General features: G+C 36.2%; 1 protein-coding gene across 1 annotated transcript in view; it reads left to right on the top strand.

Moving 5' to 3' along the window:
- The window catches only part of LOC127841044 (kinase non-catalytic C-lobe domain-containing protein 1-like), a 111,774-nt gene that overhangs the window by 25,859 nt on the left and 59,435 nt on the right, over positions 1 to 26,480 (top strand). Inside the window, exons 3-5 of the mRNA XM_052369556.1 lie at positions 2,260 to 2,508; positions 17,562 to 17,617; positions 21,307 to 21,550. Of these exons, the coding sequence (XP_052225516.1) occupies positions 2,271 to 2,508; positions 17,562 to 17,617; positions 21,307 to 21,550 (538 nt within the window). The 5' untranslated portion in view covers positions 2,260 to 2,270. The remainder of the gene's footprint in view (positions 1 to 2,259; positions 2,509 to 17,561; positions 17,618 to 21,306; positions 21,551 to 26,480) is intronic.

Below are 26,480 nucleotides of genomic sequence, written 5' to 3' on the forward strand. Positions count from 1 at the left end.
GCATGGACAAGTGAAAGAAACATTACCTTTGAATATTTGTATTACTCTCTGGGAAAACTGGGCTTAATGCATATGCGCTGAGGCTATTCAAGGATGACACTTTCCGTTTAGACTGGATTTTTGTTTTGAAAACCCTTCTTTTAGAATTGGAAAGTGCTGTCCTTGCTTAGCCTGTGCAGACTGTGCAGGCTAATATGGGACAATACTGAATTTAAATTCATTGAGCATCTTTTTTTCCCAGAGTATGACTCATTTCTTTACCAATTAGCAGTTGATTCCACCAGCCTTGTTCTTTGTACCAATTAGCAGTTGATTCCACCAGCCTTGTTCTTTGTACCAATTAGCAGTTGATTCCACCAGCCTTGTTCTTTGTACCAATTAGCAGTTGATTCCACCAGCCTTGTTCTTTGTACCAATTAGCAGTTGATTCCACCAGCCTTGTTCTTTGTACCAATTAGCAGTTGATTCCACCAGCCTTGTTCTTTGTACCAATTAGCAGTTGATTCCGCCAGCCTTGTTCTTTTACCAATTAGCAGTTGATTCCACCAGCCTTGTTCTTTGTACCAATTAGCAGTTGATTCCACCAGCCTTGTTCTTTGTACCAATTAGCAGTTGATTCCACCAGCCTTGTACCAATTAGCAGTTGATTCAACCAGCCTTGTATCAATTAGCAGTTGATTCCACCAGCCTTGTACCAATTAGCAGTTGATTCCACCAGCCTTGTACCAATAAGCAGTTGATTCCACCAGCCTTGTACCAATAAGCAGTTGATTCCACCAGCCTTGTACCAATTAGCAGTTGATTCCACCAGCCTTGTACCAATTAGCAGTTGATTCCACCAGCATTGTACCAATTAGCAGTTGATTCCACCAGCCTTGTATCAATTAGCAGTTGATTCCACCAGCCTAGTATCAATTAGCTGTTGATTCCACCAGCCTTGTATCAATTAGCAGTTGATTCCACCAGCCTTGTATCAATTAGCAGTTGATTCCACCAGCCTTGTATCAATTAGCAGTTGATTCCACCAGACTTGTATCAATTATCAGTTGATTCCACCAGCCTTGTACCAATTAGCAGTTGATTCCACCAGCCTTGTTTCTGTCAACAAATTGGGCACAATGTACAGTGTCTAGAGACTGAAAATTGATGATTGATAAGACAAGCTATATTAATATGTATTGTCACTTTGTTGGTCAAAGATGGCCAGGCAGATTAAATCAGTGACTTCAGGCCAAATATGGATCTCTATGGTGCCAATAAAGGAGACATTCAACAAAGTGTACAGTTGTGCTTCGATGGAATCTGCTGTGGGATCATTGTCAGCATAGAATGTATTTGTATTCAATGTGTTTAGTTTCAGAAAGGTTTTTGCAATAATGCATTCATATAATTTAATTTGGCCCAAATAAGACATAGGCAACAAAACTTGGGGACATTTTACATTTTAGCACCTTAAAAATGTCAGTTCATGATTGTATTGTATATATATGCTATCCACAGATGTATATGTGCCTTGAGTATGCTTGTTCACATTTCACTGACTGTGGATGATTACATTTCAAAACTGAAAATTACAACCACACATGAGAATACAGTGACACATATAATACTTTAATTAGCCCATTAGAGCATCTTTAGAGGAGTAGGACCTGAGTTCACAATGCGGTGATCATGAAGAAATACAGTACTAAATATCCATAAGTCTCATGCACCAACTATCTGCTGGGTCATATTGTTGAATGACAGTCATGCAGGTGTAATACTTCATCCAATCCACCACTTTAATAATAGGCTACCCAGATGCTTGTGAAATTTTTGAGGGCAGCTGGACAATATACTGGTATATGAAACACCAAGGTTTCAGTACTTAAATTTATCCCAGTGGGTAACCTATTTCTTGATATTGCACGCAAGTGCTATTTACATTCGGGTAATCTTCACATCATCACAAAGACTTTCTGTGATAATAAGATATAATCGCTAATTAAATCCTCCTATTACTTATTGTGAAGCAAGTCTGTAGAATAACCGGTACTATGATAAGAAGCTGTGATTTAAAATGTATATGGAAAACTATGATGTACTGAATGCATGAAAATAAAGTTTGTTTGTGTGGACATAAACTTATTGTAGCCACAATAATGTTAAACTGAATCATTTAAATACATGTTCTGCTTTTGTATAGCATAACAAAATACATGTCGCAATTAGTAGATAATTGGGCAGTTTTGAAGCATTACTAATGTGTGAATATTTCAGTGCTGGTAGTCATGGAAACGGACATAGCAGAGGATCTGCAGGGGGATGAGACCATCAGCCTGTCAGATGTGCTGGTGGCGCGCGACTCCTGTCTGCCGGAGGATGAGTTGTGGGCCCTGTGTCGGGAGTGCTGCCTCGTCCTGGAGGTGGTCAACAACTCACCGGACAGCTTTCAGACACTCTGTGTCACCCCTGACACCGTGGCCTTTGACCAGGTCGGCAATGTCTGCTTTCTGGATCTAGACGTCGGTAAGGGCCTGTGAACATGTATTAGAGCAAATATGTCCCCCCCCAACATGGCAGTATATGTTGGATTACTGTATTCAATTTGGTTAGTTGGTTGACCACTTTCGTTTGCATCATCAAGTTGGACGAAGACGTTGGAAATTATAACTGCACATTGTTACCTTGGTTTTGATTTATTTTTTTGCAACACAATATGTTGTTATGTTCATAATAGTAATGATTTGTTATACTTAGATTGTTTATAGCATAAAAAGAACTATTTAATGGAACTTAGTGTTTTTATTATGGTATTATTATTAAGTGGGATACATTGCAAGCGATCACATATTATTTCATAGGTCAATTTCTCTTTTACAAACATACTTTCTAGTCCTTATTTCAAGAATTAAAGTTTCTATGTTTGAGTGGCTTTACTACCTTTAATACATTTCAAGAAAAAATGCATGCATTGGATAAGTGCAAGAATGTCATGTACTCTCAGACTTCCAAATGCTCAAGTTTATTACTGAGGCGGATTACATTGCATGCTGTTGACTAGATTATACTTAATTGTATTACTTATGTAGATATAAAATGTGATATCTGCAGATTGTGTTGTTTTGACCAAGGTTGCCACAAGAGAAATGCATTTCCTTTGTTTAGGAGTTTAGGATCAGTATAGTTGACGATTAGGCGGATTAGCACTTACAAAATTGAACAACTGATCGAAGTTGGTGTTATAATAACACAGGTGTAATAGGGCCACATGCACAATGGGTGGCGAGGTGTAATAGGGCCACATGTACAATGGGTGTCAATAACAGTCTGTGTTGTAGGCTCAGCAAGTAATCTGGTTCATTTTTAGCTCGACTATTATATATGAAATATATATAGTGGAGCTATCCTACTCACCCCGGCGTCGGCATTGCCGTGTCCGTTTGCGTGCAAATGTTAAAGTTTGCGTACTACCCCATATATTTTCAATGTCCCTTGACATATTGCTTTCATATTTTGCATACTTGTTTACTATCATGACCCCAACCTATAAACAAGATCAGACAACTGTATCAAGCATTTTGACAGAATTATGGCCCCTTTTATACTTAGAATATGCATATTATTGATAAATCTATGTTAAAGTTTGCGTTCTACCCCAAATATTTCCTGTGTCCCTTGACATATTGCTTTCATATTTTGCATACTTGTTTACCATCATGACCCCAACCTATAAACAAGAGCAAACAACTGTATCAAGCATTTTGACAGAATAATGGCCCCTTTATACTTAGAATATGCATATTATTGATAAATCTATGTTAAAGTTTGCGTACTACCCCAAATATTTCCTGTGTCCCTTGACATATTGCTTTCATATTTTGCATACTTGTTTACCATCATGACCCCAACCTATAAACAAGAGCAGACAACTGTATCAAGCATTTTGACAGAATTATTGCCCCTTTTGTACTTAGATACTTGAACATTTTGCTAACATTGCCATAACTTCTTTATTTATGATCAGATTTTATTAATACTTTGACAAAACAACACTTACCTGAATACCACAATGGATTCCACGCAAACAATACCCCACGCCCCAACCCAGAATACCTGTCCCCCAACCCCCCACCCCCCCAATTTTTTTTTTTACTTTTTTATTTTTGAAAGATCGTCTTATAAATGACCACACCCCACAATATACCCCCTCTTAATCCCCCCTACCCCCTCCCCCCCCCCCCCAATTTTTTTTTTTTCCTTTTTTTATTTTTGAAAAATCATCTAATAAATTATTGAATATGAACAATTTCTCCATGATGGCTTACGTTATACTGTCAAGCACTCGAATAGTGGAGCGCGCTATCTCTTGTTTTTTAAGTATTTATGTCTTTTTGATTCCAAATTCATGTTTAGATTTATTTTATATTATTATATATAAATGCTCTTTTCCACAATATTTTTATAAGTCTTTCTTATATGATAAATAATTGTGATTTAGTGTTTTTAGATAAACAAATTTGAAGAGGTGTTATTGTATATATGAATAACGTTTTGTTTTAAAAATTATAAAAACCATTTGTGTGAAGCATTTGATATGCTTAAATATTAAGTGTCTTCCAGTGTTGTTTTTGACTAATTATTGATGCATCACTTGCAAAATGCTATATTAATTGAAGAACATTGGCTGATAAAACTAGTGAAAAAAATTGGGCATCTTCAAAACTATTTCAATAAAGATTATATATAGATCAGTAAGATGATAATAAAATAACCTGTGGAATCCTTGCCAAAGTTTGTGACCAGATCCGCCAATTTTATTGACACAGTTCATGTTTATAATGACTACAGAACAACAGATTTTAGTAGTTTTCAAATGTGTGATAACTTCATAAAGTTCTGGTCTTGTTTGGCTAAGTTTTATGGTGACAGAGATAAGTTGTTAAATATGTGTTATCCTGTTGTTGATTTTAGATTTTGGTTTATAATGTGTGATGGGAACATTAAAGCAACGCATAAGATGTTTACTTTCTTACTTAAAAATAGCTTTACACAAAAAAGTGAATTGAAAAATACATTCCAATCGTTTTCACAAACTCCCAAACACTTTTTTTACTCACCTGAGCACATAATACATAATAGGAAATTAGTTTAAGGATACTGTGTTGTCTGTCGTCCATCCATGCATTTTGTGCAAATCATGCTCTGCGTTCAAACTTGCCCTTATCCTGTGTGGAAACTTTTTCCCTCATAATTCAATTTCCTAACACATAGATTTGGTATTTCTTATTAGCTCATCTATTTAAAAAAAAAAAATTATGAGCTATTGTCATCACCTTGGTGTCGGCGTCTGGTTAAGTTTTGTGTTTAGGTCCACTTTTCTCATAAAGTATCAATGCTATTGCATTCAAACTTGGTACACTTACTAACTATCACGAGGGGACTGGGCAGGCAAAGTTAGATAACTCTGGCTTGCATTTTGACAGAATTATGTGCCCTTTTATACTTAGAAAATTGAAAATTTTGGTTAAGTTTTGATTTTAGGTCCATTTTATTCCTTAAGTATCAAAGCTTTTGCTTTTATACTTGCTACACTTACTAACTATCATAAGGGGACTGTGCAGGCACAGTTATGTAACTCTGACTGACATTTTGACAGTTTTGTGTTTAGGTCCACATTTTTCCTAAAGTATCAAAGCTATTGCTTTCACACTTGCAATACTTACTAACCATCGTAAGGGGACTGTGCAGGCAAAGTTATGTAACTCTGACTGGCATTTTGATGGAATTATTGGCCCTTTATACTTGAAAATTTGGTAAAGTTTTGTGTTTTGGTCCACCTTACCCCTAAAGTATTATAGATATTGCTTTCATACTTTGAACACTCGCAAACTATCATAAGGGGACAGTAAAGGACAAGTTGCATAACTCTGGTTGTCATTTTTACGGAATTATGGTCCTTTTTTGACTTAGTAACTTTGAATATATGGTTACATTTTGCGTTTAGATCCACTTTACTTCTAAAGTATCAAGGCCATTGCTTTCAAACTTCAAATTCTTTCATGCTATCATGAGGGTACTGTACCTGGCAAGTTGAATTTTACCTTGACCTTTGAATGACCTTGACTCTCAAGGTCGAATTATTAAATTTTGCTAAAATTGCCATAACTTCTTTATTTATGATTAGATTTGATTGATACTTTGACAAAACAACTCTTACCTGACATACCACAATAGACTCCACCCAAACCATCCCCCATGCCCCCCCCCCCCCCCCGAATCCCCCCTCAATCCCCCCCATGTTTTTTTTTTCTTCAAAGATCATCTAATAAATGACCACCACACCCTCACACTATACCCCCCCTCCCCCACCCCAAAAAATAATTTTTATTCCCCCTGTAGGGTGGTATATAGCAGTTGAACTGTCCGTCAGTATGTCAGTCAGTATGTCTGTCAGTCAGTCTGTCCGTCCGTCTGTCCGAAAAAAAATTAAACATTGGCCATAACTTTTTCAGTATTGAAGATAGCAACTTGATATTTGGCATGCATGTGTATCTGATGGAGATGCACATTTTGAGTGGTGAAAGGTCAAGGTCATTCTTCAAGGTCCAATGTCAATTTTATGGCGTCTGTCCGTCCGAAAACTTTTACATTGGCCATAACTTTTTCAATATTGAAGATAGCAACTTGATATTTGGCATGCATGATTGTGTATCTCATGACGCTGAACATTTTGAGTGGTGAAAGGTGAAGGTCAAGGTCATCCTTCAAGGTCAAATGTCAAATATATGGTGTCTGTCCGTCCGAAAACTTAAAAATTGGCCATAATTTTTTTAATATTGAAGATAGCAACTTGATATTTGGCATGCATGTGTATCTCATGAAGCTTCACATTTTGAGTGGTGGAAGTTCAAGGTCAAGGTCATCCTTCATGGTAAAAAAATAAATAAAAAAATCAAAGCGGCGTTCTCATGAAGCTGCACATTTTGAGTGGTGGAAGTTCAAGGTCAAGGTCATCCTTCAAGGTCAAGGTCATCCTTCAGGGTCAAAGGTAAAAAAAAATCAATCAAAGCGGCGTTATCATGAAGCTGCACATTTTGAGTGGTGGAAGTTCAAGGTCAAGGTCATCCTTCAAGGTCAAAAAATAAATAAAAAAAAATTTAAGTGGAGTTTTCATGAAGCTGCACATTTTGAGTGGTGGAAGTTCAAATTCAAGGTCATCCTTCAAGGTCAAGGTCATCCTTCAAGATCAAACAAATAAATAAATTTCAAAGCGGCGTTCTCGTGAAGCTGCACATTTTGAGTGGTGGAAGTTCAAGGTCAAGGTCATTCGTCAAGGTCATGCTTCAAGGTCAAAGGTAAAAAAATAAATAATTTCAAAGCAGCGTTATCATGAAGCTGCACATTTTAAGTGGTGGAAGTTCAAGGTCAAGGTCATCCTTCAAGGTCAAAGGTAAAAAAGAAAATGTTTCAAAGCGGCGATCTCATAAAGCTGCACAATTTGAGTGGTGGAAGTTCAAGGTCAAGGACATCCTTCATGGTCAAAGGTAAAAAAAAACATTTTTTTTTTCAAAGCGGCGCAATAGGGGGCATTGCGTTTCTGACGAACACATCTCTTGTTTTTTTCAAACATGATTAAAAAACACAAATATTTATTTTTATTATTTTATTTTTGAAATACCGTCCAACCATCCCACCCAAGAATTCCCCCCCCCCCCCAAAAAAAAAAATTATATATTTTTTGCATTTTTTTTGCATTTTTGGAAGATAATGTAATAAATGACCACACCCCCACACTATACACCCCTCTCCACTCCACCCCTCCCTCCTTTGTGATTCAAATTGAGATAGGTTCCATACACCTTTAAAAAGAAAAATAGATGAGCGGTCTGCACCCGCAAGGCGATGCTCTTGTTTTACATACCGTAGGTTTCCACGTATAGCGCGCAGTGTTTTACCTCCAAAATTCAAATTAAAAAGCTGGTGCGCGCTATACATTGATACAACGCTATCCTGGCTGCTAAATTGGTAAAAAAAATGTTGTGTAATCGTAAATAATCAAAATGGCCGCCATGTTTTTTTCCAGAAAACTACCACCCTTTAATCGTACAGACTGAGGGGCCTTTGTCAAAACAACAAGAAGTCGCTACTGGTAGATATGAATACGGTAGAAGAAGTTTTGGTCAAAAATAAATTTGTTTGAATAAACTTGCGGACATTTCTTTGTTTGTGTTTTTTACTCTTCTTTATTGATGAATTCCGATGGGGATTGTTGTCGACATTCCGGAGAGCAGGCAAGGGTAGGCACGAACGAGGTCTTTTTTGCGGGTAGGTGTGAAAGGGGGTCATTTTGCACTTCGTAATTGGCAGATGTTATTGAGTAATATGTGCCACTTCTTATTAAGACGCTAATTGACATTTGAGACACTAATTGACACTTGAGAACGTGAAGATATGCAATTGCATTTTGTTTGTATAAATATTGAACGTTCAACAGTGTTGTACCTCAACAACTGTATCCCTGTCTCCCATGCGACATTCAAATTTACCGGTAATGCCCATGCTTTCCCCGAGGAAAAATCACACGATGTACACTTATTTATTTTTTTTCTCATGTTTTTCACGAAATGCACGTGGACTGTTAATCTTTTGCTAGAAAATTATAAAAATTGTCAGAAAAGTATAGTGCTATGCAACCCATGCTCCTAATCATAATGGCGCTTCCTATTTTGAATGCTTAATTAAGCTTTCCAATGCCCCGGATTATTGGATTATGCAATAGTAAAATGGCGGCCATTTTCGGTCCGATTTGGTGGTTTTATTGTCTTTAAATATTTTTTTCTCCATTTTTGCATTTAAAAAACAGCCTGCGCGCTATACACGGGAGCGCGCTATACGTGGAAACCTATGGTAATATGATAGTCATATGCTAAGTTCGTTCAAATCATGTCCATAGGGTCAAATTTGCCCTTCCCTGTTCTTAAGTAAACAAAATACAACTAGAAGACTTTGCCAATATCAAGGAATCGACACAAACTGTGTTGATTTTGAGAGTATAGTGTTAAACTATTGTAGCTTCTTAGCTTTTTATTGGAGATGCAATAATTTCCTGTTGAAACAATCAGTTTACTTATAGTTCAAAATGTGATAAGCTGCATCCCTATAATTGTCAAATTAGTCCATGCTGAATTAGAATGTTGTTCACACTTTATGATAAAAAAGAACTTTCAAAACAATTATCTGTAAATGAGTCAAAATTTTCTGCATGTTGTTTTTCGCACAGTTTTGGTATTTTTCACTAAGACCAAAATTCTATTTACAAGTTTGGGTCTATTTGGGCGAACGTTTCTCATGATGTTTTTCGACAACTACAATTTCCAGAAATGTTATGAGCATTTTGTATACTGAATTTTTGTCAGAGAAATGATGCAAAAGTTTGGTGTAAAAACAACAGTTACACAAACATTGCAATGAACATGCACTGATGGTGGCCGTTGGATGAGACATTGTTTTTATTTGTTCTATGTATCTATTAATAATGTCAGTTTGCTGATAGCATTTATGTTTTGCATAAGATCTCTTACAAGTTAAGATAAACTTAATGAGTCATTTAAAGTTTGCCTTGTTTTCTTAATAATGTTTTATAAAATTATTGAAGGCTACTTTATGTTTGATAATTCATAAATGTGATGTGAATTAAACTTGCGCGCGCTTGCATACACTTACAAACTGATCAAATGACCATTAGTACACAGTGCCATCAGTTATATGTAAAGAATGTTAAAACTGCTTAATGTTGATAAATATTTATCCATCTGGGTTCAAACAATTCACTTGCTTAAATCATTTGGGAAAATGTTCATACAGCATGAACTGGCTTATAAATGTCTTAGTCAATATTGAATGTTCATACAGCATGAACTGGCTTATACATGTCTTAGTCAATATTGAATGATTTAAAAAGGATGACTGTTTTTGCTTTCAGGTTATATTTGTGGAAATTATGTTGTAGTCTTTTAAATAAATATACCTTTTAAAATGAATTTAACTAATTTAGAAATGTAAAAATATGGTGTTTAATGTATTGCTATGAACATGCAATAAAAGATGGATTGTTTATTAATTATGGCAACCATTTATTGACCTTCACCATTCTCAAACATTTTGTCTTTAAAATCAACAAATGTTTTACTGAAAACAGATTAGATGTGAAAGTGTCCTTGTCATGATTTATGCATATAGACAACAATTTGCTTATCAGTGAAAGTTTGGACCAATATTTGGCAGCTGATTATTGTCACATGTCTCAATAGAGGTTTGATCCTGCTGAAATAAATCACCCAAAAAGAATATTGGTGTACATGGTGCAAATATTTGTCATGGCTTATGGAATTAAGTGTTATCTTAAGATCTGAAGGGGTCCATTTCACATGTTCTAAAATGGAAATCACACAGAATCAGAGGGTATACAAATTTGCATAATCTGTCGTCTTGTCGTGTCAATATATGGACATTTACATCGCCTGGTCATTGCTATACCTTATCACAATATAAGCAAATGTGCAGCATGGGTTTACGTTTGTACAAAAATTCAACTTAAGTTTGTTGTTGACTGATTTCTTCCACAATCTGTTATTATAATACTTTCTTAGTATTTGCTTTTTAGCTCACCACGTACCATAGCTCATCCTGATACCTTGTCTCATGGTATTTGGTGTGCGTTTTGCATTGTCAGCATTTACCTTTTACCTAACGAACTAAGAGGCCATATTAATTGTCCAATCTTCTTGAAACTTGATCAAAACATAAGTTTCAATGATATATCGTCCGTGTTTAAACATGGGTCATATGGCTCCAAACACAAGGCATGGTCAGTTAGTCAAAGTTTAGTAAAAGCTTGTGACTATTCTAGAAGTCACATTTTTTTCCAAACACATTAACCGTGCGAAAGACAAAAAATCTTACCGGACATGATGTCAAATAACTTTAAAAATTTACCGGACCTCACAGAATTTTACTTGTTCTTCTTTAAAAAAAATAAAATCAGTTTTATAAATTTTAGTGTCATCATTATGACATTCAAAATGTTTAACAATTGTAAATACAATAAAATAACTGTGAAATGGAGAACCGCTCTATTTAGACTTATTGTAAAACTTTCAATTAAAAGTAAATAAAGCTTTGTGATTTTCATATAATAGATCATAAACTTGTTGTGTCGCCTACATCAGTAAACAATGTGCATTATTTGACTGGAGTATTATTTTTAGCCCAATCGTCGTATTTAGAAAAGTTTTGCTGATGCTCAGAACATTTATTTTTGTTCTCAAGAATATGTAGCTCAGAGCTTGAAAATTGTTTGCTAACAAATTTGTTGCTAGGGTGCAAATTCCCTTATAAAATCAAAGCGCTGAAGGCACTGAAGATGTTTGCTATTGCATAATTTAACACGCAATTCATTTTTGAAAATCAATCACAAGTTTAAAATGAACACACGCCATTCAACTTTATAAAGTGTGTGTCATTGCGCACGGGTCGAATTTTGTGTGCACTTTTTATCATCCTTATTATTTTATAGAAATAACTAAGACATAATAAAAACAACATGCTTTTTGGAAGTTCTGAAAGCATAGAAAGTATGATGAAAATGGTTATGAGAACTTAATATAAAGAAAATTTGCAGTCACCATCATATTAAAGGAATATTTTTCTAATATCAAATGACTATCTCACCAAGAATATAAATTCATAATGAAAGTTCCGTGTACAAAACTTTTGATTTTTGACACCATATACAAATTCAAAATATACAATAATCTTCGTATCTTGTATATGGAGGAATAAAAGTATATAAACATTGCTGTTTATGCTTTACTTGTTACCCGAGCAGTTCACACGGTGTCAACAACGCTAACATAAACATAGGTATAGAGCACTAATGCGCTTTTAGGCGTAGCTGTTTCAGTTTTCATCTTAGTGACTTTTACATAACGCCAACAGACACGCATGAATATTTTCGAATATTAAATAAGCTGATTCGAGATACAACCTTCAGAATTTTTGCTACATCACTGCGTATGTGCTCAATTCAAAGGATGTAGCACTGTTCAGTGTAAGGAATTTTGGACTTCTCTCTTTGGATGCTCAAACGACACAAATTGTGGCCCTGTTACAATTACGCGTTACAATCCATCTTGCAGAATTTCACTTTCGCCTCCAAGATGAGAAAACAATCATTAGCGAAAAAGTATAGTGTCACGATAAGAGAAAATCGTTTAATTATACCACAATGTTTGCTGTACTTGGTCAGAACGTCTGGAAATCATTCCTTAATGTGTGGATAGGCTGCCATTATTAACAAGTTTGCTATTTTGAATTCAATTTTGTATTAAAAAGCATTGTTCTTAAATGTGGCATTTTTAATTCGCAATGAGATTTGTAATGACCCTCGTCATGCGAAAATGGGTCTTATTCCATATGCGCCCATCATATAAATAGCCCACTCAGCTATCCCTCCTTCTGGTAAGGAGAAACATAACATATTGAGTGATTTTAAAGCGAACAGCATCGCCTATGGCCTGACTGCGCAAAAGCACATGTTGGGTTTAACAAACGCTCGCCGAAACGCATAAGACCCATTTTCGCATGACGGCGCTATTGACGTGTGATTAAAATGTGTCGAAAGAAAACTGCCTTTAAATCAAATATAAACTTACGATATATTTTGATAGTGAAGAAAGATACTCATAACAAGGCATATGAGGACACATATGAAGTGCTCTCCCGTAGTATATTTTTTATTTACTCACACTAATGTGTGGTTTGACAATGCTAACACACATTTCATGCGGTGAATATGCAGCTTACAAGTGAAAAACACAACACAATAGTTTAACTTTTGTTTGATTGTATTTAATTATTTAGAAAAGTAAATTGCTAACTTTATTTCAAAGTCAGCGTATACGCCGACTACATTTTTAAAAGACATTTATTGTTATAAATATATTTAATATAATATATTTAGTTGTTTTCGGTTTTAGCGATTATAAAGCATTTTCGAGGTTGCCTTATAGTATGCCTTTAGTAATTGATGAACTCATATCCAACTGTCTATGTATTGGGAACTGTGAATATAAACAAGCTAAACCTTCTACTAGCCTTCTAGTTTTGCGTTGCTAGCACCCGTAAATACAAAAGATCGCCGCTATCTGTTCTGAACCAAAGAACGTTTTTAGAAATACTCGCTGTAGTAGCATGAACGAGGTTATGAAACAGGTCATTCGTATTATTATTATAAATTGTTTGTTATATTCGGGTTTAGCGATTATGAAACATTTTTTTGTTTTTATCTATCGTATCGCTGAAGTTATTGTTGAACTATGTTCAACGTTTTATCAATCGAGAATATAAATAAGCGTCAACTTTTTCCCGAATCTCTCAATTTACGACCTGTACTACGTAATTGAGTTGTATGTGAGAGCGTAACCTATTGCGTTGATATAACCCGTAAACTTTCCTTTGTTTATTGACAGGCGCATCTATTAATAGCCTCATATCATGAATGCCAAAACACCCGCGAAAAAAGAACCACGTGACCAAATAGGACGCTAAATGCAATTACCATGCGACTACGACTTTTATTATCGCTCCGCAATTCCTTTGAAGCCGGGGCTTTGTGGTTGCTATTACGTAAAGAATTGACCTCTAACTGAAGTAAGCAAAGGAAACGCAGCACCCAATTGACCCATTCCTTCTATGTGCGAAGGCAGATTGAATTTTACTAATGTATGGTTTGCCTATTATAACACAAATTATAATGCGGTAAATATGCGACTAACAAGTAAAAAACACTATAATTAAACTTTTGTTTTGAATTAAGTTATTTAGAAACCAAAATTCCAAACCTTATTTCAAAACAGCAAGACTACATTTTTTTAGAGAATATTCTTGTTATATTTCAGGGCTATAGATAACTTTTGGGTATATTGGGTAATTCACCCCCTGTTTTTACAACAATTGGGTTTTTGTAAATTCAATAGAATTGTAGCAAAAATGTTCACCCCCTACTTTTGAGCTTATTTGAGGTTTTCACCCTCGTTTTTTAACTCATTTGGGTTATTTAGGGAATGACATATATACAATAATAAAACTCTACTAAGGTTACTATATTATTTATACAAATGTAATTCAAACAGGTACCTGTTCATAACAACAATCAATTACTGAATTTCTTATCAAAGTTCATTCATTTTTGCGTTGGATAAGTCCGTGTTCGTGAAAATCGCTGCACAATTGATGAAGTTATGGCTGTTCAAAGCGATGCACCCCGTTTTCGGGGCATTTTGAAATGAATGCATTGAAAATGAAAGTAGAAATCTGATGGGTCTACGAATAATTACAATAATACCCCAAAGGTCGATAACCGCTGGAAAGACTTCCTTCTTTTCGTCATAGGACGGCATATAAACATTCCGATACATTTTTGCAATCTCTTGCACGACGGTCACATTACATTCACCTCTGTGTTGGGCTCAGAACGGACTATTGTTTTGAAAGCGTCTCATTCATGTCATGATCATTCCAAGCTTTCATCATTGAGGTTACAGTATACTAAACAATCTCTTGCACGACGGTTACATTGCATTAACTGCATTAAAGAAAACCATCTCATACCATGATATCTTATATCAGTCTTAATTAATTATTATAAAATTGATGTTTTTTATGGTAAGAAACCAACATGCATAAATACGTCGAAGCAATGCCTAACGTCACTCAATAAAAAATATGTACAATTGTTTACATTTGTGAAGTGCGTGGAATGATTACATCTGTGTAAATGGGCAATAAAATAGTTCCAAAGAGTTGCATTAAAACTCACAAGTTTTTGCACAATTTATCTTACATTTAAAAGTCATTTTTCTTAATTAAATGCATGCGATCTTAAATATCCACTCAAATATACATTGTATGCGTTTGTTCGGTTTTAGCTATTTGGTAGACAAAATGGCGTGCTGAGCCTTATGCAGAGTTGTATGTGAGAGCAAGGAACGACAACTCTGCGTGGAGATTGACATTTTTGCACCAAAAATAACCAGTCTAAAAATACGCCCGGTGTTCGTACGAATTGCGTTTCGTGATGCAAGGTTTTTTACGGGAATTACGTTATTAAATTTGTATTTGCGTTTTTGTACGCTTTATTTTGAATTTTATTACGTTTTTGGTTATTTTAATTGCGTAATAACGCAATTACGCTTGTTATCTATAGCCCTGTATTTAAATGTTTTTTAACAGTTTCAGCGATAATGAAACATTTTTTATGTTGTCTATCGTATCCCTGTAATAATTGTTGAACTCGTGGTCAACCTATTATTAATTGAGACCTGTGAATATAAACAAGCGTAACCTTATACTAGTGCGTTATTCTCACCCGGACTCCCCTTTGTTTATCGCCAGCCGCAGAGTTATGAATGAGCTGAGCGAAAATACTACGTCACGCAGACGCAGCAGAAAGTGGACTATTTTAATCATTCATAAACAATCTCCTCCGCAACACATACAATACGATCATTGTTTATCGATTCTTTTCTATAAAACACCGTTCCAAAATATTGAATGTAACATGATATCAATATAATGTTTCCGTTTGTGAATACACATAATTGGAGAACTCAAACCTCTTGCATAAATTATACAACTCTTTCTTGCGCGGATACGCAAGCGGGTATTTGGTTAATCATACCTAGGCAGTATCGATCTGAATTTCACATCAAGCACTTTAGACGGTCGCTAAAGCGACCATCTTAAAAAGTGAAACTTTGTTTTGTCCAATCATAATGAAATCCACTAAAAAAAGGGGGCATCGAGGGCATGGGGCAGTTTTCCATATATTGCTATTTTGAATCCTTGTTAACACTGCGAAGACATCGCAAAAGCTGTTAATTAAAGTTCAGGTACTTCTGTTCTCAGATAGGAGACTATAAAAGTCCATCTTGTTTCATATACTAATTAGTTTAATAAAAAAGAGATTAACTGAAAAGTACACACACTTCAGACCCAATGTGTTTGAGATAAAACTCTAGAAAATAATACCGCTTTGACTTTATGAGCCTGTATATTTCAATCAAATTACCAAAAGTATACCTGGTCTTATCATGAAAGTACCTCAGTGACAATTAAGCTCAGAAACATTCAAGGATTCTATAATTTAAAAACTTAAATCTTGTAGTGTTTCTCAATCTTTAATTTAAATTTAGAAAATAAAACATGTACATGTTCTGATCAATAACAATTGAAATTAAATTCTTGTCCTTCAATTTAATCAAACTGGCCATTAAGCGCAACTGGATTTTATGTCTTCCATTTACTTGAATACCTATCATTCATGGATTGAAATGCTTCGAGGGTGCTTTTGTAGGGTTAATGATTACCAACACAATGGGTCTTAAGTTATTGTCAAGGGGTGTATAGTTCATACAATTGAACCAATAATGAAGATAAGTGTACGTTTTGTATATAACCCGCAGCTGATATTGTTCCATATTTGTTGAAGTTACTTATTTCCATGATCATGGACTTCTTTCTTGCATACTTTATTTAAAGCTACTATTTCACATTAAGGTGATAAAAGGAAGGAGAAGAAATGTGTTTATTCAGCTTATTCATGACTGTAGCAATCATCAACACCCTTATTTTGTTTGCTTTGTTTAGTAGTGTTTAGTAGTGACTTTAAAGGGGCCTTTTCACAGATTTTGGCATTTTTTAACTTATTCATTAAATGCTTTATATCGATAAATGTAAACATTGGATCGTAAAATCTCCAGTAAAAAATCAAGAATAAAATTAAAAAAAGGAAAAGAACATTGCCCGGACCAGGTTTCGAACCTGTGACCCCTGGAGTCCTGCCAGAGTCCTGAAGTTAAAACGCTTCAGCCTACTGAGCTATTCCGCCGAGTCCACATGCTGAACGTATTTTATACCTTATATAAGCAATCTTCGTAGTTTCACAAAATTTAACGACAAAAACAGAACTCTCCAAATTATTCAATCGTTTCGCGTTGCAACGCTTTATAATTTTTAGGTTTTAAAATCGTCAAATGATGCATATAATGGCTCTATTAGACCATGGTAAATGTTCAGTATTACTGTTTCCTCACAAATATCATAACTAAAACGAAAATTTGCGAATCTGAAACAACTTTTTTCAATTTTGTCAATTTACCAAAGCGTGAAAAGATCCCTTTAAAAGAGTACACACACAGAATGATTATCATTCTGACTTTGGCTACTTTTTCACAGTTTCAACCCAATTATTGAGCATTGGATTTATTTATTTAACCGGTTTTTCAATATAATTTATTTATACAAAAAGTGACTGATGGTTTGAATACTAATACAGCCTCTATTTGAATTAAGCTAAATATGGATATATTTTCCATGTTTTAGTTACAGTACCACTCTTGTGTGCTATGTGCATCCATGCACAAAAGTCATAAATACAATTGATGAATAGATTTTTTAATAATATTGACATCTGTTACTGTCCTTACAAATGTATTCACTTTAGGACATGTTCATTTCAGACCCTGAGCCCATTTACCTTCCACCAGAGTATAGCACTGCCGGGAACTCCTACAGGGTAATGTAGTATTAGAGTATAGCACTGCCGGGAACTCCTACAGGGCATACATGCCATACGTCCCGGATTGTCCGGGACAGTCCTGGAAATGAAGAACTTGTCCCGCTGTCAGGGAAATCTGTCAAATGTCCCGGAATTTACAATATCCATATATACATGTACCTTATCTTAGGCTTAACTGCACCTCGAATCTGTGTATATCTGCAGCGTCTCCATGACAATGCCTACCCGAATAGGCAGACTACGCTACGTGTCAAAATAGATCAATTAACAGGGGTCCTGTTATCATATCGATTGTCTCACATTCGCGGTCAAACCGAAAAGGCGGCATTGTTTAATGTGGTTGTTAATTGACTTTAATCTACTAGGTCACTATGGCACAAGTGTGTAACTAATGTGTGACTGTCCGGATTGTAAGTTGACGATCTACCGGTACTGTTTTGTTGTATTTGTTTTATTGTGATTGGTTGTATGTATTGTGAATTGATTTGAGTTGACGATCTAACGGTACTGTATTGTTGTATTTTTTATCATATAAATGTTATAAATGAATAAAGGCGTATCAACGTTACTACGCGTTACACACCGGTCTTAATAACATTAACGCAGCGACGTCACCATCTATGTTTAGAATGCTTACACTGAAAACACGTGGCTTGTATCTAGAAACGGAAGTAGTAATGTTTAATTTGACGTTAATAGATCAAGTGTATTTCGGATAGGCTTTCGAACTTTTGCAATTAGCGATGTGAAACAAAAAAAAACGAACCAAAAATGAATTTGTCTTTAAATATCGCTACATTTTATACATGTCCCGGAAAATCGGCAAAAGTCCCGGACAATTTAACTCAATGTCCATGAATTGGTCTGAAAAATTATGGCATGTATGCTACAGGCTACAGGGTAATGTAGTATTAGAGTATAGCACTGCCAGGAACTCCTACAGGGTAATGTAGTATTAGAGTATAGCACTGCCGGGAACTCCTACAGGGTAATGTAGTATTAGAGTATAGCACTGCCGGGAACTCCTACAGGGTAATGTAGTATTAGAGTATAGCACTGCCGGGAACTCCTACAGGGTAATGTAGTATTAGAGTATAGCACTGCCGGGAACTCCTACAGGGTAATGTAGTATTAGAGTATAGCACTGCCGGGAACTCCTACAGGGTAATGTAGTATTAGAGTATAGCACTGCCGGGAACTCCTACAGGGTAATGTAGTATTAGAGTATAGCACTGCCGGAAACTCCTACAGGGTAATGTAGTATTAGAGTATAGCACTGCCGGGAACTCCTACAGGGTAATGTAGTATTAGAGTATAGCACTGCCGGGAACTCCTACAGGGTAATGTAGTATTAGAGTATAGCACTGCCGGGAACTCCTACAGGGTAATGTAGTATTAGAGTATAGCACTGCCGGGAACTCCTACAGGGTAATGCAGTATTAGAGCACTGCCGGGAACTCCTACAGGGTAATGTAGTATTAGAGCCACAGCATGCAACAAAGGGTCTTATGTCATTTGCGACCAGCATAGCTCTGGCTCAGCCTGCACAATCGGGCACTTTGGTCTGGAGCTATTCAGTCTGCTCTAATGTCACACACGATTTTGTTGTTTTATTGTACTTTTGTTTTTGAGCTTTACTGTGTCACAACCAACAATCAGATTTAAAAAAACAAACACGAAACTATGTGAAGTCTGTTCTTACAATTTAGGTAACAAAGCTCACTTCTTAAATCTTGCAATAAATTGTTCTTTAATAATATGTCAAAAAAAATTACTGATCTACTTATATTGTTTTACCAATAAATACAATAATTAATATAAAACCTTATGTTGCATCACTTATTATACAAGTAATGTTTTGATGGATCAAGAAAGGGTTCTTGCCAGGTTTAAAAGAGAAATCATTGAAATCTTATTTATACAAACTGCAATTTGTTTCTCTGGTAGAACATGAGTATGCTTTTGTGAGAGATGATTCAATCACACCCCAACTAGGGATCAAACTCAGGGCATTATTAGAATGCAAGGCGGACATCACCCCAACTAGGGATCAAACTCAGGGCATTATTAGAATGCAAGGCGGACATCACCCCAACTAGGGATCAAACTCAGGGCATTATTAGAATGCAAGGCGGACATCACCCCAACTAGGGATCAAACTCAGGGCATTATTAGAATGCAAGGCCCAACTAGGGATTTAACTCAGGGCATTATTAGAATGCAAGGCGGACATAACATCCCTTACAACACTGTTTAGGATTTTATTTATTATATTATTACGGAACTGGATAATCATTTTTAGCGCGACTGTTTACAGAGAAACCGGAGGTATTGTCATAGCCAGGGCCGTGTCCGGTCCGCCATGCTAAAACCTTAACATTGGCTCAAAAATCAAAGTGCTTCCACCTACGACTTTGAAACTTCATATGTAGATGCACCTTTACAAGTTCTACACGCCACACCCATTTTGGGACACTAGGTCAAAGGTCAAGGTCACTGTGACCTCTAAAAAGAACAAAACAAAAAACAAAAATTCTGACAAGCTTTCATTTAGTCAAAGCTGCACCTGCAGCCAAGCGTTGGCACCCGTTATGCTCTTGTTTAATAAACCTGTACATATACTCTTAAATACTTTTATGAGTGAAAAACAATTACTTTTCCGGTGTAGTCACAATTTGCAAGTGATTTCATTTATGAACAAAATGCATTCTTTCTTGATCACACATTTTAAATAGCATTAGAGCACCAAATTATTTTTATATGCTTATGTAACATGTATGAAAATGAGTAAATTAACTATAAATAAATTAAATCAACAATTTGGGCAATTTGCATAAAAAATTAAATCTGTATATTATACAGCTGAATCATTTTATACCTTATTTTGGGTAGTTCTATTAAGTATAGAAACAGTAAGTAAAAAACCAAAGATATTACATTCTGAACATGAAGAACCAATAAACACAATAATAATGTTTGATTTAGGGTTTTGTTTGTTTCATTTTATTTCATATTTAATTTTTGCTTGTAAAATAAACAAGACTACCCCCAATATTTGCTGCACCAATGTGTTAACACATTTCTGTTCAGAAAAAGTTATATTCCACAATTATTCCTTTTCAATAGTAATATGTGCACAAATCTTGTGTAAATTACAATTTGAAAGCATAAAAACCAATTACCCCATACCCCAATTAAACCCTTGATGCCCACGATTAGCAATCAGAGGCTTGAATTGTTCTGTTGAATATTCTTTTGAAAAGCAAAACAATGTCATATTCAGAAAAGGTAGAATTATCTGATACAAAATTACTTAACGGCACCTACACCTGGTAGATTGTTATGCCAAATATAGGCTGTTTTGTTTTGTATTTAATTTTTTTTGAATTTACAGTATTTGTGGAGTTTTGTGATTTTGAATGGTACTCCTATTCAATAATAAGTGGCGAAATATTTGTTTAAACTCAGATAATATCTTACACAAGAAGAAAATATAGTGGTGTACAAAGAATAACAGGATTTTAGGGACAGTACTCAGGTTAAAACTATGGTACTTCAGTAAACTAAAACTAAAGTAAATCTTTGGTGAAGTGATAACTTTCATGAATGGAGAACAATATGTGGATATCTCTGTGGTGAAATATAATTTAGGTGAGTTCTGAACAAATAACCTGTTGGAACTTCAGGCCCACCTGTTTTCCCTTGGCATGACCTTGCTGTACGCTGCTGAGTACAATGTGGACCACAACAAAGAGGCGATCTCGCCGGAACTGCGTGAGATCCTAGGACGTATGACTGCAGACGACCCGGCCCTGCGACCTGACCTGGAGTCCACCATCATTCTGTGTGAGGAGCAGCTGTGTGGCCAGTCATCACAGGAAGTGTGCTGTGGCATTGCAGCGGTGGTGGGGTTTGGAATACCTTCAGAAGGTGGGTATCATCAGACTGGGTTTAAGGGGTTGTTTGTTTGAAGTGTTGTATTTCCAAAATCATATGGCTTTGACAGATTTGTCTTTCTTAAAAAGCAAATGGGGTTACCATTCACATATGAATGTTTGTATTTAAGATTTGGTCCCGTCTTCTAAATGACTTTTTGTAATGTTGGAATTTGTCTACTAGAAAAATGCCAAGTGATTGTACAAATTTTAAGTGTTGTCTCTCTTTCTTTTAAAAATGTGCTACTTTGCATACTGAGTTGTTTTAGAATTTGTGCTCTCCTAAATGTATACCATTTTGTATTTAAAATTGTGTTCAGCATGAACAAAAGTTTTAACAAATGTTATTATTTCCAAATAAGTCTTTAATGTTTTTAAAGAAAAACATTGCTCTACACAACAAATGTTTTTTAATACATACATTTTAAGTTGTAAACCCTTGCAAAACTTAGCTACATTGTATCTAGAAACCATCAGACAGGGCTGATACGTACATAGCAAGTCGTGAAAAATTACTGTAAAGAAATGACGGATTTTGTAAGATGAATTGGATAAAAATGGATGACTGGCAGGGATGTATTCACAAACAATACTGAATATTTATCATCAAATCATATGCATTGATTCTTGTGACACATTTATCTGGTGACAAACATTTTATTTGCTCAGCATTGTAAGGGTTGATTGATTGCCAGTGATTTCACGGAGTCACGTGTTTGTGAAATCTCTGGTGAGCCCTCCACCTTTATAGAAAGTGATCAATTGCTAATGCCAGTGAAAGGTTTGCAAATGGCAGGTTTAAATATGGCACATCCTTTTGGTCAATGCGAGCTTTCCATGTTCTTAAATGGTTCTGGTCCATAGTTCATGAAGACCTATTGTTTAGAAATCGGACGAGCATCACTGATATTAGGCCAGTGAATGTCTCTGCTTTTGGTGTTTAAACGCGCTGCTGTGCTCTGACATGTGCTGTAACTTTGAACTTTCAGAAGCTTTATTCAGGTGTATATCTCAAATATTTATGAACTAGGAATCAAGATAAAATCTTACAAAAATTGTTCAAGATGAGCCTGTGTCTGGGAAATGTTGGTTTAATGCATAAGTAAAAGATTGTCCTGTGCAGTCTGCAATGTCTTATTAGGAATGAAAGAGTTATCCCTGAAGAGACTAAGCTCACTGTTCAAGCTAATCTGGGATGACACTTGTGCACATGCATTAAGCCTGTCTCAATGTTCAAGCTAATCTGGGATGACACTTGTGCACATGCATTAAGCCTGTCTCAATGCTCAAGCTAATGGTTGGGATGACACTTGTGCACATGCATTAAGCCTGTCTCAATGCTCCAGCTAATGGCTGGGATGACACTTGTGCATATGCATTAAGCCTGTCCAAATGCTCAAGCTAATGGCTGGGATGACACTTGTGCACATGCATTAAGCCTGTCTCAATGCTCCAGCTAATGGCTGGGATGACACTTGTGCACATGCATTAAGCCTGTCTCAATGCTCAAGCTAATGGCTGGAATGACACTTGTGCACATGCATTAAGCCTGTCTCAATGGTCAAGCTAATCTGGGATGACACTTGTGCACATGCATTAAGCCTGTCTCAATGTTCAAGCTAATCTGGGATGACACTTGTGCACATGCATTAAACCTGTCTCAATGCTCAAGCTAATGGCTGGGATGACACTTGTGCACATGCATTAAGCCTGTCTCAATGATCCAGCTAATGGCTGGGATGACACTTGTGCACATGCATTAAGCCTGTCCAAATGCTCAAGCTAATGGCTGGGATGACACTTGTGCACATGCATTAAGCCTGTCTCAATGCTCCAGCTAATGGCTGGGATGACACTTGTGCACATGCATTAAGCCTGTCTCAATGCTCAAGCTAATGGCTGGGATGACACTTGTGCACATGCATTAAGCCTGTCTCAATGCTCCAGCTAATGGCTGGGATGACACTTGTGCACATGCATTAAGCCTGTCTAATGCTCCAGCTAATGGCTGGGATGACACTTGTGCACATGCATTAAGCCTGTCTCAATGCTCAAGCTAATGGCTGGGATGACACTTGTGCACATGCATAAAGCCTGTCTCAATGCTCCAGCTAATGGCTGGGATGACACTTGTGCACATGCATTAAGCCTGTCTCAATGGTCAAGCTAATCTGGAATGACACTTGTGCACATGCATTACGCCTGTCTCAATGTTCAAGCTAATCTGGGATGACACTTGTGCACATGCATTAAGCCTGTCTCAATGCTCAAGCTAATGGCTGGGATGACACTTGTGCACATGCATTAAGCCTGTCCAAATGCTCAAGCTAATGGCTGGGATGACACTTGTGCACATGCATTAAGCCTGTCTCAATGCTCCAGCTAATGGCTGGGATGACACTTGTGCACATGCATTAAGCCTGTCTCAATGCTCAAGCTAATGGCTGGGATGACACTTGTGCACATGCATAAAGCCTGTCTCAATGCTCCAGCTAATGGCTGGGATGACACTTGTGCACATGCATTAAGCCTGTCTCAATGCTCAAGCTAATGGCTGGGATGACACTTGTGCACATGCATTAAGCCTGTCTAATGCTCAAGCTAATGGCTGGGATGACACTTGTGCACATGCATTAAGCCTGTCTAATGCTCAAGCTAATGGCTGGGATGACACTTGTGCACATGCATAAAGCCTGTCTCAATGCTCCAGCTAATGGCTGCCTGGGATGACACTTGTGCACATGCATTAAGCCTGTCTCAATGCTCAAGCTAATGGCTGGGATGACACTTGTGCACATGCATTAAGCCTGTCTAATGCTCAAGCTAATCTGGGATGACACTTGTGCACATGCATTAAGCCTGTCTAATGCTCAAGCTAATGGCTGGGATGACACTTGTGCACATGCATTAAGCCTGTCTAATGCTCAAGCTAATGGCTGGGATGACACTTGTGCACATGCATTAAGCCTGTCTCAATGCTCAAGCTAATGGCTGGGATGACACTTGTGCACATGCATTAAGCCTGTCTAATGCTCAAGCTAATGGCTGTGATGACACTTGTGCACATGCATTAAGCCTGTCTCAATGCTCAAGCTAATGGCTGGGATGACACTTGTGCACATGCATTAAGCCTGTCTAATGCTCCAGCTAATGGCTGGGATGACACTTGTGCACATGCATTAATCCTGTCTGGGATGACACTTGTGCACATGCATTAAGCCTGTCTTTTCCAGAGCACGGCTCATATGTTAAGTTGGGATTGAAACGTTTTGTTATTTAGGAGTCTTTGGCAAATGATGAATTACCATGACACAGTTTTTTTTGCATTTGTGTATATTTTTATGTCACTGGGGGACATATTGTTTTTGCCCTGTCTGTTGGTTCGTTGGTTTGTTTGTTGGTTTGTTTGCGTCAAACTTTAACATTTGCCATAACTTTTGCAATATTGAAGATAGCAACTTGATATTTGGCATGCATGTGTATCTCATGGAGCTGTAGTGAAAGGTCAAGGTCATCCTTCAAGGTCAAAGGTCAAATGTATGGGGGAACATAGTGTTTCACAAACAGTGACATTAAATGTTTGTTCTTCACTTGCTTTGTTTAATATTTAATACTTTAGATTACTTTGAACTGTTTCCATGAATGCTCCTTGTTATGATGTAAATCAGTATGTGGGCTTAACTGTTGATAAGTAGTCATACATAATTTTATTAAAACATACAGAATTATGGTTCAATATCTCAAATCTGAATTTCCACAAAACAGCAACACAAAAATAAATAGCATTGTCAAAAACATGAATTTACTCAAGAAATATGTGTTTGCAAATATTTCATGAAAACAGTTCTCTCCATTCATAGGTTTTTAGAAATAACAGTTTAGATAGCGAATAGATAAATCTGCTTTATTAAACAAAGTTATCAATAAACACAGATGAAAAGTCCGATTTTTACTCAATTAACAATGTTTTACACAACATAGGCACTTGTGTTGGTACATGTGCTGTAAAATGCCATTGAAACTGTGGCAAGTGTCAGATTTGAATTATTTTCATGTAAATGTTTTCAGATATGGTAGAGTCCATGTATTGGAAAGGGAGTAATTTAAATATTATGTACAAATTTCCGAGTCCTTATCCGGAACCACCGGCGCCATTTCTAAGTATGAATTATTGCACTGCATGGGGGTTATGTCCATGGAGATTAACAATGAATAATAAATAATGTGGATGTAACTGGAATTAACTGGATAACACATGTATAAGTACTGTTGTCACCTGAATGTAATAATACTCTCCCTTGATTTCTCAATCACATAATTATGTGTTATATATGCATAACAATGAGGGTTTTGTACACTGTCAAACGTTATAAAGACTGCTGTTAAAATAAAAATTTAAATCGGGCACATGAAAAGCATTTTATGAAACTTATATTATGGTAGATATACATTCTTAGTGAAGAAAAATCGAGGTTTAAAATGAAATGGAACAAACTGATATTCATCTAAATTTAACACAAGTGACCCTTATATTCAGGTGACATATGGTTATTATATGGATAACATATTGTAACATTGTTTCAATTTTGTTGTGGATGTTCTTTAAGACTGATGAAAAAATGAACCCGCTAGCATAAATTGATTGTACGATTATTTTTGGAAAAATCATACCTTATGGATCAGTTATATAGAGAATATTTGTATGTTTCTGTGGATTATTGTTTATAATTCACAAGTGAAAAGATAAATACAAATTTTAATGAGTGGCTCAGTTATTGGGACCATGAAATGCTGCCTAATGTGGTCAGAGTTACTCCTGCCCAAACAGTGCGGATGCGCAGGCTGGTCTGGAGCAATGCTGGTCACCTATGGCAATAACATCCATTTTTGCACAACGCAGCAAATGACGTTTTATGGCTTAGAAA

The sequence above is a fragment of the Dreissena polymorpha genome, chromosome 8 (genome assembly GCF_020536995.1).
Source record: "Dreissena polymorpha isolate Duluth1 chromosome 8, UMN_Dpol_1.0, whole genome shotgun sequence".
NCBI lineage: Eukaryota > Metazoa > Mollusca > Bivalvia > Myida > Dreissenidae > Dreissena > Dreissena polymorpha.